Source organism: Rhincodon typus, unplaced genomic scaffold, assembly GCF_021869965.1.
Source record: "Rhincodon typus isolate 14 unplaced genomic scaffold, sRhiTyp1.1 hic_rhity00000684, whole genome shotgun sequence".
NCBI classification, from domain to species: Eukaryota; Metazoa; Chordata; class Chondrichthyes; order Orectolobiformes; family Rhincodontidae; genus Rhincodon; species Rhincodon typus.
Window position 1 is genome coordinate 1 of NW_025966322.1, and position 21,935 is coordinate 21,935.

At 39.8% G+C, this 21,935-nt stretch overlaps 1 protein-coding gene across 5 annotated transcripts in view; it reads right to left on the reverse strand.

Annotated features, from left to right (window-relative positions):
* Window positions 1–4,829: 4,829 nt before the first annotated feature.
* LOC109933605 overlaps window positions 4,830–21,935 on the reverse strand; it is a 44,270-nt gene continuing 27,164 nt past the window's right edge. For all 5 annotated transcript variants that reach the window (XM_048621459.1, XM_048621461.1, XM_048621462.1 and 2 more), the window contains 2 exons: window positions 14,574–15,611; window positions 4,830–4,892 (listed from right to left, as the gene is read on the reverse strand). In XM_048621459.1, coding sequence (XP_048477416.1) covers window positions 4,830–4,892; window positions 14,574–15,476 — 966 coding nt within the window. In that variant the 5' untranslated portion in view covers window positions 15,477–15,611. The remainder of the gene's footprint in view (window positions 4,893–14,573; window positions 15,612–21,935) is intronic.

Below are 21,935 nucleotides of genomic sequence, written 5' to 3' on the forward strand. Positions count from 1 at the left end.
TTCCTGAGGTGCTATTAAAGACATTATAGCAGGGTATTTGGAAAAATTCACAGCAATCAGACAGAATCAATATGATTTTGTGAAAGGGAAATCACATTTAAACAATTTATTGACATTCTGCGAAGTACATGTGCTGTGGGGAAAAGAACAACAGAATGACAGTGTACTAGATTTCCAGAAAGCATTTGATGAGGTGCCAGATGAATAATTATTATGGAAAATAAAGACTCACGGTGAAGAAGTCAGACAGGCTAAGCTTGTATCTGTTCAAGTTCAGAAGTCTAAGAGACACTTTGATTGAAACAAAGATCCTGTGAGAACTTGATTGAATGAATGTAGAAAGGCTGTTTTCTCTTGTGGGAGAATCAAGAACTGGGGTCAATATTAAAAATAAGGGATTGCCCATTTAAGAGAGAATTGGAGAATTGGAGAATTTTTTTTTCCCTGAGGAATAGCAGTCTTAATTGGAACTTTCTTCCAAAAAAAAATGTGGTGGAAGGCAGAGGCAGATAGATCAATGGCAAGCAATGGGGCAAAGGTCCATCAGCGTAGGCAGGAATCTGGATTTGAAATTACACAGTCAGGTCAGCCGTGATCTAATGGAATGTTGAAGCAGGCTGGATGAGTCCTGCTCCTAATTTGTGTGCATGCATGTTATTGCAATTAATGCCAGAACAAATTCCTGTTAAATTAATTGGAATGGATGGCTTATTTTTATTTGGATCACCTCCCCATAGGAGTCCCTGGCCACATGTATTCTTTAGGGATTGACTGCGTTTAGCTAGTGGCTTCTGGCTTTGAATATAATAATTAATGAAGTAATATGGACAAATGGCTCTTCAAACAGAGCTGAAAGGCAACTTTGACACATTCAGGAGGTGGAGAATTCAGAAAGGCATGGAGCAGGAATTGTGATTAACCTAAACAAGATGATCTGCAGATTTTGTGCAGATAAGTTCATGGTGCTTAATAGAAAAACTGTCAGGTTGTATTGATTGATAATTAGCCAATCCATTCATCACCATTTCACTGTATACTCTATCAGTGAAATAAAGCAGCTTAACTGTAGATGCGGAGCACATATGCAAATAAGGAACTAGGGTAGGCCACTTGGCCAATGGGAAAATGTTAGGATTCAATTATAAAGGATGTAATAGCACGGCATTTCAACAGACATAATGTAATCAAGCAGAGTCAGCATGGCTTCATGAAGGGGAAATTGTATCTGACAAATTAAATAGATTTTTTTGGTGTGTTAACAAGAAGGATAGATACAGAGGAACCAGTTGTTGTAGTTTATTTGGATTTCCAAAAGGCATTTGATAAGGTATCACAGAGGCTTCTTAATAACATAAGAACCCATGGTATTGGGAGCAGTACATTAGCATATAGAGGGTTGGCTAACAAATAGAAGACTGAGTTGGTATAATAGGGGACATTTTCAGGATGCTGACCTGTTACTAGTGGAGTGCCACAGTGATCAGTGCTGCAGCTATAATCACTTACAATATTCATTAAATTACTTGGATGAGGGCAGTGAATGTACTATTGCTTCACACCAACAGCAAAAACAAAAGTTGCTGGAAAAGCTCAGCAGGTCTGGCAGCATCTATGAAGAAAAAAAAAAATCAGAGCTAACGTTTCGGGTCCATTGACTATTCCTCATAACAGTCCTGAGGAAGGGTCACCGGACCCAAAACATTAACTCTGGATTTTTTTCTTCACAGATGCTGCCAGACCTGCTAAGCTTTTCCAGCAACTTCTGTTTTTGTTCCTAATTTACAGCATCCGCAGTTCTTTCGGCACTATTGCTTAAGTTTGCAGATGATAAAAAGATGTGGGAAGGCAAGAAGTGAGGCTGACGAAGAGGCTACAGAGGGATACACATAGGTTAAGAAAGTGGGCAAAAGTTTGGCAGAGTGAATATAATCTGGGAAAATGTGGGTTTCTGCACTTTGGCAGGAAGAATAGAAAAGTAAATATTAGTTAAATGGGGAAAGACTGAAAAAAAACTGCAGCACAGATGGATTTGAGTCCTCATCCATGGGTCACAAAAAGCTAGCATCCAAGAACAATGGATTACAGAGAAAGCAAATAGACTTTTGGTTTTTATTTCAAAAGAGAATGGAGTATAAAAATAGGGAGATCTTGCCAAACCTCACAAGGGGATACTGGGAACAGTTTTGGGCCCCTTATCTAAGAAAAGATATACTGGTGGAGGCAATCCAGAGAAGGTTCACCAGGGTGATCCTGGGTATGGAGGTGTTTTCTTATGAAGAGAGGTTGAGCTTGTACTCATTGGTGTTTAGAAGAATGAGGAGACCTTCTCAAACACAAGATTGTGACATGACTTGACAGGTAGATGCAAAGAGAGGTTTTTTCCTCTTTGTAGGACAGTGTATGACCAGAATTTCAGACTAAGGGGTCATGATTGAAGACAAAGACGATATGAAATTTCTTCAGAGGTTATTGAATGCATGAAATTCTTTACTGTAGAGAACTTACAAGGCTGGGTCATTAAATATATTCAAGGCTGAGACAGACAGATTTTTAAATCAGTAAGGGAGCCAAAAGTTATGAGAAACTTGCACTTCAATAAAATCACCTCATTCTCCTAAACTCTAATAGACATAGGTTGAACAGTTTAGGCCTTTTATAAGATATGCCCTTCATCCGAGGAAGGTGTAGCGTGAACCTTTTCTGAAATTAATCTAAAGTACATTTTCCAAAAAAAAGATTAAAACTGGGTGGATGCGTGGATAATCTTCAGTCATGAGGAAAATATAGATCGGCTGTGATTTTTTGCTCAGTTAAAATAGATTGCATAATAACAACATGTAGCCTCAGAAACCAAGAATGCCTATGAGTGAAATGCCAAAGCATTGTGGAATATTATCTCAGCATTGAGGTCATCATTTTAAAGAAAGGAGGAGGTGGTATCAAAGGAGAGAGAGAAAAAAAAGACTGGGGCAAAAAACAAGCTAAGTCAATTGAAAACTCAAAACCTGTAATAAGAGAAATACTGAGGAGGAGGAGAGGTAGTCAAAGAAATCAAAAAGACGACTAAACAATGACTAGTTTGGGTTTTAAATAGCTACAGATAATTACAAAGTGAGGGCAAGTAGTGAAGATTTCTACAGTGTTGAGGCGTTGGAAATAAATGAGCCATTTCAGGACTTGGTGTTCCATGCAATAGATGAAAAAACTTCTTCACTAACTATCAGTTAAATGATACAAAGTTAAATCAAGAAAGGTTCTTTTACTCTTGATTAAATTAATCAATCAATCTATCGTTCACCTGATACCAACAAATGTGGATTGCTGGAAAAGTGGGTTAATTAATGCATTAAACTCGATGCTTTTTTTTGTCATAATTTTTAGTTAAACTATTTATGGGAACAGGAAGACAGTGACATCCTGTACTATCTTTGTTTTATAAATCATAAAGCAGAGTATGAATTTTTCACTCCTTGACTGAATAAGCTCGTCAAGCCTTTTTTTTGCATTTCCACTACACAAAGATTGTTTTTCTGGTGAGAGATCAAAAGCGTTCTACCTAGCTGCAGAAAAGGACTTCATTTAGTGGACATTTTTCAACAGATAAAATGCATCAGATACAATATACTTAAATTTCACACTTGTGTCAGAGGAAAGGAGTTGGGTAAGTACTCAAATAATTGTATCGGAAGTGTTCAGAGAAGTGTTAATCGGAAGGGTTAATGGTCTCAATGTGAACTTTACGAGCTTCAAAATCTCCCCACCTCCAACTACATCCTAAGACCACACCCCCATCCCTGTCTCCTTGACCTATCTGTCTTCTCTCCCACCTATCCGCTCCTCCCACCTCACTGACCAATCCCCATCCCCACTTGCTACCTACACTCACCTTTACTAGCTTCATCCCCACCTCCTTGACCTGTCCGTCTTCTCTCCCACCTATCTGCTCCACTATCCACCTGCTAACACCGCCCCCACCCCCTCTATTTATTTCAGAGCCCGCTTCCCTCCCCCATTTCTGAAGAAGGGTCCCAACCCGAAACGTCAGCTTTCCTGCTCCTCTGAAGCTGCCTGGCCTGCTGTGTTCCTCCAGTTCCACAACTTGTTATCTCAGACTCCAGCACCAACAGTTCCTACTATCCCTAAGAAAGAAAACTGTCATGCTTTTTTTTTTTAAGGTCAGGTGAGCAGGGAAGAAAAGTGTCAGCTATTTGAGAAAATTATTAGGCTATCGCCCTATTCTTCAATAATAGGAAGCGCGACTGACTTTCCACAGTTGATATGTGAGAGAGGTACAAGAAAGACTTGGATTTGTGTAGCACCTTTCTTACCTCAGGATGTCTCAGAGCACTTCGCAGTCTATAAACTACAAAACTTTTGAAGTGTAGTCACTCTTGTACCGTAGGAAGCACGGAAGATAATTTGCACATTAAGCTCCCACAAACAACAATATTTTATCTGTCTGAAGGATAAATATTGGCTTGGACAGAAAGGAGAATACTAGTATTACAGAAGCTACTGTCATCCACTTGAGCGAGAAGGGAACCTTGGTTCAATATCTCAAATGAATAATCGCACCTCTCACACGCAGCACTTCTCCAGTATTACACAAAGTGCTGTCAGACCATGTGCCCAAGTCTCTGGATTGAGACTTGAAACAAACAAACATTCTGATTCAGACTGGAAGTCAAGACTGACAAATCAACATTGTGAAAACCAAAACATATGTTCTTAATACAACAAATATATTATAGCTCTTTTAAAGATTTAAGAGTTGTTTCTCATTTAACCACTATTAGCAGATACCAACACAAGGATAAGGTGCAGTCTACTTACGATTTCAGACGTAATCCATTCTTTAACCTTCTGCCAGCATTGATACAATCAGAAGAATTCTAGTGTAAAAGGGGAATGCAAACATTAAATGATATATATGGACCACCTGTTGAAACCTGTGTTCCAATCTGTGATGTAACATTGCAATGTTGTCAGTTTGTCACAATAGTCCTCTTACATGAATTTTTAACCTCATACTCCCTGAACAGAATACTCTTTTATATAAATCACAACTGCTTGTCAGCACTAAATTAAAAGCTGTTCAAAAGCAAACTTTAAATAAGGCATTAGACATTTGATGAACAAAGCTTCTGTTACTTAAAGAATGACATATGAAGAACCTAAATCAGTTGTTTCATTCTGAAAAAATGAATCCTAGTCAATCATGTGTGCAGCTTTAACACTATTTCCATGGTAAGCATAGATATGCTTAAACAACTGCACTACCCATGTTATGTACATCCAATAGCAATTTAAAAATCTACTCTGGTCCTATAATCATGATCCCACACAGATTTGCTTCAGTATACATTTCTGATTCAAGCATCAGCCAGCCAGTTCCTTCTGCTGTGTGTATGGGAAAACTGACTATCATGCTGAAGATGCAACTATATACTTAGAAATTTGTCTGCAAAATCTGGGCCACATCAAGATGTGTGATGGGAACCAAAATACCACATCTCTTTTAGCATTTCGATTTGTTTTGTAACTTGGGTTTTCTATTTTATAGATTTCCTTGTGCAATATTCCAATTTCTGAAAATTGGATGAAAAAACTTATTTGGTGTGTTTGAGATCCAAGTAGCCTTTAAATTATATTGTACATTGTTGCAAATTTTACTTCAGAATTTTGTTTTGGGTGCTACAAATACTTCTGGATAAGCTACATAAAGATGGATGGATTAATGGCCTGAAAATTCCTTGTTAATTTTAAATACTTGTACATAAGAAAAGAAAATAGCTGAAGAGAGCAACAAGTTAGAAGTTAAGCCATTTGAAAATAGTACTTTCCCACTCATGCTTAATTATCTGTGGGCAAACCAGGTCTTACACATGGATGAAATAAATATAGCAGGAAGGAGGAAATAGGAGAATACAAAGAAACTATGACAATTGATCACTTGTTAATTCAGAGGCTTTCCCCAAAATGGTAAGTTGACAAACATTATTCCCATCACATTTTTACCATAGTAAAACATCCCAATTTCACCACAATATCTGACACAGAACATAAATCAAAGTTTTGGAAAAGTGTGACCAAAGGTACAGTCAAATAGAAAGGTTTTGAAAACAGGTTCTAAGATAGGAAATCAGGTATTTGGATATAAAGGGTGTACTGCTGAATACAGTAACGTGGGTGAAGGTTCTGCCAAATTTGGCAGCCAGGATTGGAAAATGGGAAGGTACCTGAAATTAATAAACAGGGGTCTCAGAGCATGGCACAGGCTGAAAACATCCGAGGTAATGGTAAGTTGGGTCAAAGCCACAAAGGGGTGATACAGACATGACAATTGAGGAGGAGAAATATGAAATGTTAGATAAACATCTTTAAAAGTGGATAAATCTCCATGCCTGAATAAAACATTGGATAAACTGTTAAGGGAAGCAAAAGAAGAAATAGTGAAGGTTTCCTATAACTTTCCAACCTTCCCTGGTGACAGCCTGGTTCTGGTTGACCACTGAAGTTGTACAAAGAGGGTGATAGGGATAAATCAATTATAGGGTCAGGCAGCCTAAATTCAGTGGCAAGAACATGATTGGAATAATGTCTGTTGGGATGGGATAAAGTCAGAAACTGATCCATTTTGTTGAGCATGTAGCGATATGCAACAAGCAGATCAATGAAAGCATTTGCTGTAGTAGTCTACATAGTTCACCAATGAATTTAAGGTAACATATGGCAGACTAGTCACGAGAGGAAAAGTCCAAGGGATCCCAAGACATAGCAGCAAATTGGATTCAAAATTGGCCCAGAGGCAGGAAGCAAAGTGTAATGGTTCTGAGGAAGGGATGCTCGACCCGAAATGTTAACTCTGATTTCTCTCCACAGATGCTGCCGGACCTGCTGAGTTTTCCCAAGAATTTATGTTTTTGTTTCTGATTTTTGGAATCTGCAATTCTTTCGGTTTTTATAAAATGTAATGGTTGATAAATGTGTGAGACTGAAAATTAAATATTTTTAACATTTATTAAATATTCAAACGTTAAGGCAGAGGTAGATTGATTATTGGGGATTTGCAGGAAAAGTAGAGTTCAGGTTAAAATCAGATCAGCCATGATCTTATCAAATGGCAGAGCAGGCTCAAATGAGCAGGTGGCCTACTCTTTGTTCCTTATTTGCATGTTCATAAGTCTGTTTCCACTAGGGTTCCATAGTGGAAAAGTGGTTATATTTTACTTCGTTGAGGGGTCTATAACCAGGGGCAAAAAATTAGGGCAAGTAGTAGCAGGTTTCAAGTAAATTCATGTAGCATGGTTCTGGAACTCTGAAAGATTGGTTGGGGCAAGAAGAATCAGAACGTTTAAAAATGTATTTTTAGTGAACTAAAGTCACCCAAGGAAAGAAATTAGCCACCTTTAGCATACACGTGACTCCAAACTCACAGGATGATAGTTGATTCTCAACTAACCTCTGGGCAACTAGGTCGAAGTTATAAATAAAAACCAAAAGAACTATGGATGCTGTAAATCAGGAACAAAAACAAAGTTACTGGAAAAGCTCAGCAGGTCTGGCAGCATCTGTGAAGGAAAAAATAGAGTTAACGTCTCGGGTCCGTTCTGAGGAAGGGTCACCGGACCAGAAACGTTAACTCTATTTTTTCCTTCACAGATGCTGCCAGACCTGCTGCGCTTTTCCAGCAACTTTGTAGAAGCAATAAGTGTTGGCCTAGACATCAATATCCACATCCTGTGAATGAATTAAAAAAAAATACACTTGAAGTGCGTCAATTTACAGTCAAAGGAGATAGAAAGTGGGATTAGGCTGGATGACTCCTTTGCTGGCCTGTTTGATTAGAAATGGGCTCCTTTCATGCTGTCAAGTTGTATGATTCCATGAAGTAATATATTGAAATTGCTGCATTGGAATAGGTGCCAAAAGCATGTTGGCAAGAACTGGGGGAAAAAAAAAAGCAATATTTATAAGACAGGATGTTGATAAGGGATTTTGCACGAGTTGGAGTTAATTAAGATCAGAGCTTCTGTGGACAAGGTCAAAAATCACAACACCAGATTATAGTCCATCAGGTTTATTTGAAAACAAGCTTTTTCAGCCTCGCTCCTTCTTCAGGTGTTAGTAATAGAGATGGCAATAGGCACAGAGTTTATAAGTACAAGATCAAAGAATCATAGAACTGATGCGAATGTATCAAACAAACCTAAAATGGCTATTAAATCTTTAATTAGTCAGAAAGGAGATCAAGGTTTTGAATGATTAACATGCAAGTCTCAGAATTTCTTTCAAGTCACTGCCCCGAGATAACTAAAGGTTTTATCAGTATACTGGAGGTGACATCTCGGGTCAGACAATGCATTTAAGGTGTGAGGCCTTGTTTAGAATCTGCGTTTTTAACTTGGAGTCAGACTGGTTTTATATCCAGAGTAGGAACGTTGGAAATACCACTGACTGATATCTCCAAATTGTGTGCTTTTTAAACAAAATAGAAGGTACCTGCAATTACAAACTCACCCCATAGATTTGAGAGGGAGACGGGGAGGAGGGGGAGAGTTCACACCAGTGCATTTGCATGCATATGCACACTCACGCTCTCTCTTGCTCACCTCCACACACATGCGCACACGCACGCACTCTCTCCTGTGTGAGATTTTTGACCTTGTCCACCCCAGTCCAACACTAGCACCTCCATATCACAGCTTCTCTGGACAGCAAGGACAGTGTTAAGAAATCATTTATGGCCATGACAAAGAAGTAGTGTTGATTGGAGCAAAAACCAAGTTGCTGGAAAAGTTCAACAGGTCTGGCAGCATCCGTGAAGAAAAAAAAAAATCAGAGTTAATGTTTCTGGTCCAGTGACCCTTCCGCAGAACCTCCTTGTGTGTGGGGTAGGAGGCTGGGACATGGGAGAGTTTAGGCCCTCAAGCTTCTGAGAAAGGGTCACTGGACCCAAAATGTTAATGGTTTTTTTCCTTCACAGATGCTGCCAGACCTGCTGAGCTTTTCCAGCAACTTTGTTTTTGTTCCGGATTTACAGCATCTGCAGTTCTTTTGGTTTTTATTTAATGTCGATTGGAATCGCAACCGCAGCAAGAGCAAGGTAGGGAATAAAGATGGGGAATGTTAGAAGGGTGGACTGAAGCAGATTTGGTGGTGGCTAGAACATGAAACTGGAACTTCCACTCTGGATTGAGCAAAGCAAAAGTATCAAGGACTGACTCATGTAGCTGAAGTGAACAATCAGAGAGGAGCTGACTCAGTGGCAAAAGGGTGAATACAATGAATGCCTTTGATCTTCCCAAGTAATTGAAGGAAATTCTGGCTCATTTACAACTTAAATGTTGTGCAGGCAGTTGGAAAGCATAGAGATAGTGATGCAGTAGAACTGGGAGTTACCCATGTGAAAAAAATCACCACATGCCTATTAATAATTTTGCTGGAGAACAACACAAGTCAGGAAAGGGAGGGAGCCAAATACTGAACGTGGGATTGTGCCAGAGATGACCAAGCTGGAAGGTATCCAATTGCTGTAGATCTGATGACTGTGTTACCAAAGATTGGAAAAAAAAGCAATGCAAATGTTTTCCTACTTCACATCAGCTCTGAAGAACAGTCATTTAGACTCAAAACACTACCTTACTCTTTCTCCATGGATACTACCTGACCTGCTGTGATTTTCATTTTTTATTTTCAGTGTATTCCTCCATAGATGGACCATGATCAAACAAAAAATAACTTAAAGCACAGAAGAAAGCCATTTGACTCATCATACCAATGCAATGACACGGTTATCTAATTTAATCCCAAACCCAGTATTTTAAAACTACCCATGACATTATGAATAGGCTCTCTCCAATTACCTTTCAAAGTTCTCAATCTTTGGTCACATAATCCAGATTTTAGACCACTTTATGTAAATAAGTACTCATTTTTCCTCAATTCCTTGGGCATTTTTTCCAAATCTATGTTCTCAGATTACTGACCCACTCACCAGAGGAAATGGTTCCTCTCTGCCATTCTCACAAAAATCTCTCCTCATTCTCAAGACTTCTGATAAGAATCCCTTTAACAGGTTTCTACTATACAGGAGAACAAGAAAAAAGAAGGGGATGGTGACATTATTGGAGTTGTGCTATAGGAAGTTCCAGTTTCATGTTCTAGCCACCACCAAATCTGCTTCAGTCCACCCTTCTAACATTCCCCATCTTTATTCCCTACCTTGCTCTTGCTGCGGTTGCGATTCCAATCACCACATGCCTATTAATAATTTTGCTGGAGATTGGGGAGACTTGCAGGAGCAATAGGGTTGTCAGTGTAGGGGATTTTAATTTTCCTAACATAGCCCTTAACACTATGGCAGTCCCAGTCTGAGATGGGGTGAAATTGGTTAAGTGCGTTCAGGAAAGTTTCCTCAAGCAGTATATAGAGGGTCCTACTCAGGAAGGGGCAAAAACCCGACCTACTCTTGGGAAATAGGACAGGACAGGTGCCTGTGGTGACCAAGGAGAGAGCACTTTGGGACCGGTGACCATAGTTCTATTAATTTTAAAAGAGTTATGGACAGGGGCAAAACTGCCTCTCCCTCTTGTCCCTCTCCCTCTCCCTCTCGTCCCTCTCATGAAAGGGTCTTCTGAAGGAGGGTCTAGTCCTGAAACATCAGCCTTCCTGCTCCTCTGATGCTGCTTGGCCTGCTGTGTTCATCCAGCTCTACACCTTGTTATCTAAGGCTTCTAGGGAAGTTAGTGATGGTATCTTGGGCACAGTCCATATCACAGTAGATGTGGTGTTGGAAGTATTAGAAAGTACAAAGGTGGATAAATCTCCTGGTCCTGACCAGATATATCCAAGAAGCTAAAGAAGAAATTGCAGGGGCCCTGGCTGATATACTTGCATCATCATTAGCCACAGGTGAGGTCCCAGTAGAATGAAGGGTAGCGAATGTTGCACCCTTATTCAAGAAGCACTGCAAAGAAAAACCTGGGAACTATAGACCAGTAAGCTTAACATCTGTGGTAAGTAAGTTACTTGAGAAGATTCTGAGGAATAAGATATACATCTATTTGGAAAGACAGGGTTTGATTAGGAGTAGTCAGCATGGCTTCACATGTGGGAGATTTTTTGTTTTATTCATTCATGGGATGAGGGCATCACCGGCTAGGCAACATTTATTGCCCATCTAATTGCTCAAAGGGCAGTTAAGAGCCAACCACAGTGCTGTACATCTGGAGTCACAAGTAGGCCAGACCGGGTAAGATTTATTAGAAAGTTTATGAGGGCAGGGCAGTGCAGTAAATGTGGTCTATATAGATTTCAGTAAGGCCTTTGATAAGGTTCCCTTGGTAGGCTGCTCTGGCAGGTTGGATCACAGAATCCAGGGAGAGCTGGCAAATTGGAAATGCAATTGGCTTGATGGTAGGAAGCAGAGAGTAATAGTGGAAGGATGCTTGTCAGACTGGAGGCCTGTGACTAGTGGTGTGCCTTGGGGGTTGGTGCTGGGCCCATTGCTGTTTGTATCTATATCAATGCTTTGGATGAGAATGTACAAGGCATGATTAGTAAGTTTGCAGATGACACTAAAATGGGCGGTATCGTGCACAGTGAGGAAGGTTATCAGACATTGCAGCAGGAACTTGATCAGCTGGGGAAGTGGGCAGAGAAATGGCTAATGAAGTTTAATATAGATAAGTGTGAGGTATTGCATTTTGGAAAGTTAAATCAAGGTAAGAGCTTCATGGTGAATGGTAGGGCCTTAAGGAGTGTAGTGGAACAGAGGGACCTTGGAATGCAGGTGCACAGTTCTCTGAAAGTGGAGTCACAGGTAGATAGGGCAGTGAAGGCTTTTGGCACACTGGCCTTCATCAGTCAGGATATAGAGTATAGAAGTTGGGAAGTTATGTTGCAGCTATACAGGATGTTGGTCAGGCCACTCTTGGAGTATTGTGTTCAGTTTTGGTCACCTTGGTAGAGGAAGGATGTTATTAGACCGGAAAGAGTGCAGAAGAAATTTACAAGGATGTTGCCAGGACTCAAGGGACTGAGTTATAGGGAGAGGTTGGACAAGCTAGGGCATTTTTTCTTTAGAGCATAGGAGACTGAGGTTGGGCGGGGGGGGGGGGGGGGCGGAATCTTGTAGAAGTGTATAAGATCATGAGAGGCATGGATAGGGTGAATGCACTCAGTCTTTTCCACCCAAGGTTGGGGAATCGAGGACTAGAGGGCATCAGTTTAAGGTAAAAAGGGGAAAGAATAAAATTGGTCCACGAGGGGCAACTTTTTTTGACACAGAGGGTGGTACGCATATATGCGCATGGAATGAGCTGGCAGTGGAAATGGTTGAAGTGGGTACATTAGCAACATTTAAAAGGCATTTGGACGAATGCATAGATAGGAAAGGTTTAGAAGGATATAGGCCAAGGGAAAGGAAATGGAGTTAGCAGGGATGGACATTTTGGTCAGCATGAACCATGTCTCCATGCTGAACAACTCATTCCAATTTATCCAGCCACTCCACTTAAATTCACCTATCCTTGATATCATCCAGGTAATTCTCCTCTATATCATTCCAAGGCTTTAACAGTCTTCCTAAAATATAATACCCAGAACTGTACACAATCCTCAAGATGGGTTCAAACCAGACTTCTGTTTAGCATGACTTTCTTGACTTAGTACGTAATGCTTCTATTTACAAAGCCAAGTATCTCATGCATTTTTGTAAAAAAAAAGCCAACTGAACAAATTTTCCTGCTACTTTCAAACGTTCATGAATCTGCAACCATATGTATTCTGCTTTTCACCACTGTTAAAATAGTTTCCATCAGAATATATCATATGGTTTTTTTCCCCACGATGTATTATTTCACTACTAACCACATTGAATTGCACTTGACGTATGTCCACTCATTTCACCAGGATTGATGTTCTCCAGAAGTATCCCCTTCATTCTTTTTAATCTGCACAGCCATGTTTTTAATCCTTTCCAAATTCTAAAATTGTTTTCCCCATACCCAAGTCCAGGTTATTAATATGAGAATATCAATGATTCTCTTAAAGGCTCACCGGAACTGCACATCATACTGCTTTGTAGTCAGAGAAAACATCTATTCACCATACACCTTACCTCCTACCCCTTAGCCAATGATATAGCAACACTATCTTACATTTAGCACCATGTGCTTCTATTTGGCAACCATATCAAATAATTTTGGAAAGTTCAAAAGGTGACTATGAGGAATAATGTGTTGTAAATGGTATAGAATTGTTAACAAAGTCGTCTCTATGCATGGAGTGAAATGGAACAGCAAGGAAATTTGAGGATTGAAGCTCACAAAAAAATATTAAAAGCAGCACATTAAATACAAGGAATAAAAGAGTTAACGGAAAACTGGATTTCATGACAACACATGGAATATAAACTTCAATATGTTACAGTGTATTGAAAAAAAACTTGTATCAGATTACAGCTGGGCTACTGTGTAATTATTGGATTCCACAGAGGAGGAGAAGGAAGAGAAGTAGGAGATAAAAGACCACACACAAAAGGCCACCTTTGCAATAATATATACCAAATTCAAATCATGTAAATATTTTAAATCTGGCTTCTAGCTACTCTGGATTGAGACACACTCTTGTGAGACAAATGGGGGGACAGTTCCATGTATATGTTACAATAGATTGTATGTTTTAAAAAAATGATGCAATGTAGTCAAAGCAAATTCTTTTAAAAATGGCTTTTGAGGGTTGATATTTTGTCAAATTGTCACAAGTTATTGGTAGAGTTAGCTAATAAATTAGCCATATCAGGTGGACCCCAGGAAGAAACAGAAAAATCTCTGCTATTAGACCAGTCCTAACAGCTGTTTACAAAATCTCTAAATAATGTCCCATCAATCCTCTTGATTCTGAGAAACCTGTTGATGAAGTATTTCAGTCACCTGTCTTTGGAGATATTAAAGTCACCTGTCTTTTCTTTATTAGTCCCTACTGAACAGTAATCTAGATATGCAGACTTCATATTTTGTTCACAAAGTGGAAGCAAATAATCCCATTTTACCCTGCTGAGGCCATATCATTATGAAACTACAGTATGCCTAATTTAGAACGTGATCATCAAAATAACTCCAGAGTTCCTTCTGGTCTTCTAATAACACAGATGTCTGTAGTTAAGAAGACACAACTTTATTGCTAAGTCACAATCCAACAAACTACTGCGTGGATCTTCACTCTACTCTTGCACACAGCTATGCTTCAGTGCCAATTTACTGAGAAAACCCAAGCAAAAACCAAGTTGTTCGGTATGTTTGGCTAACCGTGGAGATGATCCAAAAGCATTGCGACATGAAAAGTTATTTTCTGGGAAGCTCCAGATTGGAAAAATCAGGTTTTAATGAAGTAAAAGAAAAATCATCAAAACACGATATTTCCAAACAGATGCAAGACCTTTACCAATTTAGAAACACAGCAGCTGTGAAAAGAAAGCAGTTTTCTCAGCTATTTCTTTGCATTAATGAATGGATTTCAGATACAGTGCTCAGCTAGAAAACATAGAAGATATTGCAGATAACACAAACCTTGGATGCATCCCTTGAGGATGGAAGTAGGTGATTCCAGAAAGGTGCTGCTTTGGCATCAGTACTTCTGCAAGAAACTGGGATAGAATTAATTAGTTGAATCCTACATTTCTTTGCAACAGGAGGGCTTTCATCCCCTGAGCACATCTCTTTCCCGGATGCATTTGTTGGCGATAGCAGCTTTCGTTTTACTGTACATCTGGCAGACGCAGTACTTGATTGTCCACAGGATAATGGTGTTTTCTCAGAGGATAGCAGTCCAGTGCTGGTAATATTGTGAATCTCTTTGTCAGATGATGGTGTTGTTGGTACTAATTTATCGCCAGGTGAACCTATCTCCCCATCTTCTATTGGGGTACTGTACTCAGAGCCTGTGTGTTCAATAACATGCAAACCACTGTGATAAAAGTGTTGTGCAGAACCATGCATAACTGGGTCTCCATCCTGGAAACTATTGTCCTGTTGATTTATATAGTCACCTGTCTTTTCTAATGCCTTTTCAGAAAGATTGCCATTATCAGTTCCACAATTAGATGCATTTAGACTTTCAGTTAATGTGACAGAATTTTTGCAGTGCACGTGGATTCTTTTCTGATTGAGTTCAAGTTCTGGATGTTGCTCAGTTGAACTTCTTTTAATACCCTGTTTGCAATGTCTCTGATCCAAAGTATTTGAAGAGTTAGATAGGTGAGAAAATATTGAAAGTTGATACACTTTTTGAAATCTAACCTCACTTTCACTGTATTCTGCCAAAACTCCTCGTTCAGAGATGACATCACTAGAGTCCAAGCGATAGTCATTTGTTGGTGTACCTTGAAAGCTGCCATCTGCATGGCCTGCAGCATGCCGAGGTACATCCTTAGATTGCTCTTTCTGAGAAGTTTCCAGATGCATGTGCCTCATGGACTGCTGTGTTTTACACGACAGAAATGTAGAAATCCAAGGGCAGAAGCTTTATTTGTGTTTTGTTGTGATGAGAAGACTGCTTCATGAAGTTAAACCAAAGATGCTTTTCTGGACACTCCTGTGGCGCAGCATCTAAGGAAGGAAGAAAGAAAATTATTTATTATAATAGGTAATTTCTTTTAATCAGTTACTATCTATTTATAATTAACACAATGAATTAAAACATTGCATTAAAATTGTAAAGCAATTGGAGCAAAGATTTTTTAAGAATTGTTTGACATCAACAAACCTGATGTCTTTCAAACTGCAAGATTTCCAACTCATTTAAAATATTTAGTCTGCCAAACTCTTCATTTAAAAATAAAACATTTCTACATTCTCTTCTTACGTTCCACTTGTTCAGTGGTCTCTCCAAGCCTTCAGATCCACAAAAGTAAATAGACTGGAAATGCTCAGAACCACCAACTTTTGAAAAGGATAGTGTGTTTCCAACAGACTACAATGAATACACACACTTGTAGTCTGAAGAGACAACAGGGACCAGTGTGGAGTCCACTTTCATCATGATGTGTACATAACCAAAAACTGCTTGCATTTATAGAGCTCCTTTAATATCCCAAAATATCCCAAGGTGGTTCACAAGGTGATAATCAGACCAAAATTAACAAGAACATGAAAACAACATTTCATTTTAGCCAGATACAGGTGTTTCAAGGAGAGTCTTAATAGGAGGAGAGGTGGAAGATTAGGAAGGAACCTCTAGAACTTAGCATTTAGTTGGTTGAAGGCATTGCTGTCAAAATTAGAAAAGAAGAGGTTAAAGGATGAGTAAGAGACAAGAGATGGAGAAATGCAGAGTTCTTGGGAGGATTGTGTGGCTAATTGCAAAACACATCTGACATACACGTGTCTAGTGCCAGATCAGGCAAAGGTTATTAACTTAAAGACCCCAATCACACAATTAACCCCCCAATCAGTTGAGGCACTGGCCTTCTGAATGACCTACAATGGTTTGAGGAAGGACTGAGTCATGATTTACAGGCCTATAATTGTAGGCTTTCTGGACAATGCACCTGCCTACTAATCAACACCCATGTCTAAAATACTGCAGGCTCACTTGGTTAAGATTATTTAAACTGCTTCATCCATATTATCAGTTCGAGTCTTCTAGAATATGGCTGCATCATATGCTATTACACAAAAAAAACAGACAAACCCTCTGAAGTATATTTTCCATGCAAGAGAAAACAAGTCAATAAAAATTAGCAACTGTCAACTATTACTTCCTGAATTTCATTGATATACAGCTCACTTCAAATATACACAGTATAATTTGTCATGCACAGATAAACTTTCAATAAATATTGAAAGCTTCAACTTTTTACAATCAACGTAAATGACTTGGAATAAGAAACTAACTAAATGGTTCATAACAGAGATAGGTAGGAAAGTAAATTGTGAGGATGACATAATAGTTTACAAAGGGAGTATATAAAGTCTGTGACACGTCAAGTGAGTGCGCAAAACATTGATAGATGGAGTATAATTTGGGAAAGCATGAATCCGCACACACTAGCAAGAAGAATAGAAAAACTGTACATCATTTAAATAAGGAAAGTTTGTAAAACAATGTGGTAGAAAGAACCTTGGATCTTCTGGTACAAGGATCACAGGAAGTTAGGATTTGGGTACAGCAAGCCATTAGGATGCAAATTTGTTTATTGCAAGGGGAATAAAATATTAAAGGAGAGATATTCATCAATAGTCATAAACAGCATTGGTGAAGCTATATCTGAAGTATTGCAGAGTTTTGGTTTCCTTGTTTGAAGAAAAAATAATAGCATTAAAAACTGTTCAGTCAAAAGGTTCACTGAACGGATTCCTGGGCTGAAGGGGCTATCTTTGGAGGAAAAGTTGGACCTGCATCCATTGCAGTTAAGAAGAATAAGCGGTGATCTTATAGAAACACAAGATCCTGTGGAGATTTGACAGGATGGTATTGAGGGGATATTTCAACTTCTGGGAGGGACTACGGAAAATGGTTTAAAAAAAGATTTCCCTTTTACAATGGGGTTTACGTGATATTTTTCCTCTCAGTAGGCTCGTCTTTTAAATTCTCTTCAGAGAACAGTGAAGGGAGGATCTTTGAATATTTTAAATACTAAGTTGTACAGATTCTTGATTGACAAAAGGAATCAAAGAGTATGGGCGAAACAAGAAAATGGAGGTGAGGCCACAATTAGATCAGCCATGAACTTACTGATGCTAGCCCACACTTAAGGGGCCAAATGGCCTACTTCTACTCTTAGTTGATATGCACATACCTATTTTAAACTTTGATAGCACAGTAAAATGGTCTTTCATCACAACAATAGGCAAATCTTGGGAGATAATTATATTGTCTACTTAGATCATATTCTGATCTTATTTTAAAATTAGTGTGTGACAAGTAGCCTCTCATTGTATGTCTGGTTTTCAATTTAACTTTTTTTTCAGCATTGTATATTTCCCCTTATTTCAAAAGTAGAAATAAATTTATTTGCCATCTTCATTAATATCATGTCAAATCTCATGAATCAAAATTCCTTTTGCATGCATTTGTTTCAGTTATTAACAGCTTTGGGTTCCTGATACACTGGATTGTGTTCTGACAAACTTACGCTGAAACATCAGTTTCTATAATAAGAAAGTAAGTATTCTAAAATTTTAAACAGTATTATTACTTCAAAACTTCTATTAGTCCACAGATTAAAATTTAGTAAAAAACTCAGCCATTTGACCCAAACCCAACTATTGCATTCCACAAACATTCAAGTGGTTCTACCAAGGGATGTGTGCTCTGGAGAACATGTTTTGATAGTCAAAACATAACGTCATAAACTTCAGGTACTTATTCAGGTTTTTGGGGAGAATTTTGCTGTATTGCATGAATTCTATGTTTTTCTGCCATTCAACTCACCTTGAGAACCAGATAATCTATTAATCATCGATTCCATTTTAGACTGACCATTATCTACTCATTCTCTCCCATGCTTTTATTAAATTTACTTAAATAAATCATTGTGGGCAAAAACAGAAATAGTTATTTTGCACCCCAGCCCACTCCAGCTGAGCCAACTCCACCATTCAATTAGATTGAACTGTTAATTAAACTGCAGAGACAGATCATAAGTGGTTAAATCATTCCAAAATAGTCTGTTTTGGGAACATGATGATTTTCAATGTCAAAAATAAAATCAACATGTAATTTTGAACAAACCACATCTCCAATATAGGTTAGAACAATCATGGGGAAAGAGGATTGTGGGGAAAAAAAAAATCAGCAACACTTATTCACGACTGGAACATAGGGGTCACTGGCTGGCTCGCTTTTATTGTCCATCCATAGTTGCCCTTGAGAAGGTGGTAGTGATATACACTCTTGAACCACTGGAGTACATGTGCTATAGATTGTGAGACAATGCCCTTAGGGAGGGAATTCCAAGATTTTGAGCCAACAACACTGAAAGAATGGTGATATATTTCCAAGTCAGGATGGTGAGTGGCTTGCAGGGGAACTTGCAGGTGAAGATGTTTGCACACACCTGCTGCCCTTTTCCTTCTAGATAGAAATGGTCATGGGTTTGGAAGTGTTGTTTAAGGATCTTTGGTGAATTTCTGTAGATAGTACACATTGTGGCTACTGAGCGTTCGTCGTGGATGGAATGGATGCTTGGTGACGTGGTGTCAATCAGGTGGGCTGCTTTGTCTCAGATGATGTCAAGCTTCTTCAGTGTTGTTGGAGCTGCACTCCTGGCAAGTGGAGACTCCTGATTTGCACCTTGTAGAAGATGGACAGGCTTTGGGGAGTCAGGAGGTGAGTTACTCAGCACAGTATTCCTAGACTCTGACCTGCTCTTGTAGTCACTGTGTTTATGTGGCGAGTCCTGTTGAGTTTCTGGTCAATGGTAAACCTAAGCATGTTGAAATTGCTGTCACCATCACTGAATCCCCACTGAGTGTCAAGGTGCTTAGATTGTCTTTTATTGGAGATGGTTATTGCCTGATTTTTGTATGGTGTGAATGTTACTTGCACTTAAAGAATCAAAGTCATACAGCACAGAAACACACCTTTCGGTCCAACTCACCTGCGCCGACCAGATATCCCAATCTGGCCTAGACACATTTGCCAGCATTTGGCCTATATCCCTCTAAACCCTTCCTATAAATGTACCCATCCAGATGCTTTTTAAATGTTGTAATTGTACCAGTCTCCACCACTTCCTCTGGCAGCTTGTTCCAGACACGCACTGGCCTCTGCGTGAAAAAGTTATCCTTCAGCTCCTTTTTAAATTTTTCCCCTCTTGTCTTAAACCTATGCCCCCTATTTTTGGACTCCCCTCTCAGTGGAAAAAGATTTGGCAATTTACCTTATCCATGCCCCTCATGATTTTATAAACGTCACCCCTTAGTCTCTGATGCTCCAGGGAAGAAGCCCCAGCCTGTACAGCCTGTCCCTATAGCCGAAACCCTCCAGTCCCAGTCTGGATATTTCCAGATTTTGTTTGCATCTTCTCAGATACTGAAGCAGACGAGTAATGAATGATGCTGAATGTTGTGCAATCATCGGCGAACATCCCCACTTCTGACCTTATGATGGAGGGAAAGTCATTCATGAAGCAGCTGAAGATGGTTTGGCCGAAGACACTACCCTCAGGAACTCCTGCAGAGATGTCCTGGAGCTGCGACTGCTGACCTCCAACAACCACAACCATCTTACGTGCCAGGTATGACTGCAACAAGCAGTCTGCAACCCTCCCCCCTCTCCACCACTACCACTTTCCTTGTGATCCCTGATGCCACACTTGGTCCATCGCATTCTTGATGTCACTCTTACCTCATCTTTTGAATTCACCTCTTTTGTCCATGTTTGAAATAAGGCTGTGATGAGGTCAGGAGCTGAGTGGCCCTGGCAGAACCCAAACCCAGCACTGAGCAGGTGCTGCTTCATAGCACAATTGACGACACTTTCCATCATTTTACTGATCATCTTGAATATACTGATGGGGTAGTAATGGGCTGAGTTGGAATTGTCCTACTTTTTGTGCACAGGACATACCTGGGCAATTTTCCATATTGTTGGGTCAATGCTGGTATCGTAATGGTACCAGAAGAGCTTGGATTGGGGGATAGCACAAGGCTGCAGCATTATTGCTGAATGTTGTCAGGACCCATAGCGTTTGCAGTATCCAGTGCTTCCAACTATTTCTTGATATCACTTGGAATTGGCTGAAAACTGGCATCTGCGATGCTGGGGACCACTGGAGGCAGCCAAGATGCATCATCCACTTGGCACTTCTGGCTGAAAATCACTGCGAATACTTCAGCCTTATCTTTTGCATTGATGTGTTGGGCTCTTCCATTATTGAAGATCTGAATACTTGTGGAGCCGCCTCCTCTAGTGAGTTACCCAATTATCTACCATAATTCATGACTGAATGTGTCAGGGTGGAAGAGCTTAGAGCTGAGAGCTGCTCCTGGCATGCCCCCTTCTGCACTCTCCACTGAACCAGGATTGAAAACCTGGCTTGATGGTCATGGTCGAGTAAGGGATGTGCTGAGAAAGAGACTGTAGATTGTGCTGGAGTACAATTCTGCTGCAGTTGATAGCCTACAGTGCCTTATGGATGCCCAGTCGAGTTGCTAGATCTGTTTGAAGTCAGTCTCCTTTAGGACGGTAATGGAGTCACACAACATGGAGAGTATTTGAGATCTGAAGCGGGGATTTGATTTCATTTGATTTATTGTTATCACATATACCAAGATACAGTGAAAAGTGTTTGTCTTGCATGATCTAGAAGAACACAGTGTAGCACACAGCCACGGAGATTACTCTTATCAATGCTGTCACGGACAGATGCATCTGTAGCCACAAATTGTTGAGAATGAGGTCAAGTATGTTTTTCCCTCTTGTTGGGTTCCCTTACTGCCTGCTGCAGACCAAGTCTAGCAGCTCTGTCCTTTAGGACGCATCCAGCTGGATCAGTTGTGCTGTTGGTAATGGATTTTGAAATTCCTCACCAGTACATTGAGTGTAGGGGTTGTGATTTCATGTTGTGGCTGTACAGGACACTGGTCGTGCCATTTTTGGAATACTGTGTTCAATTCTCATCTCCCTGCTACAGGAAAGGTGTTTTGTTAAATCTGAGAAGGTTCAGAAAAGATGTACAAGGATGTTGCCAGGTTTGGAGTGTCTGAGCCATAGGGAGAGGCTGAATAGGCTGGGGCTATAAAATCATGAGGGGCATGGATAGGGTGAATAGTCAAGGTCTATTTCCCAGGGTAGAGGAGTCCAAAACTGGAGGGCATAGGTTTAATTTGAGAGGGAAAAGATTTAAAAGGGACCTAAGGAGCAACATTTTCATGTAGAGGGTGGTGCATGCATGGAATAAGCAGCCAGAGGAAGTGGTGGAGGCT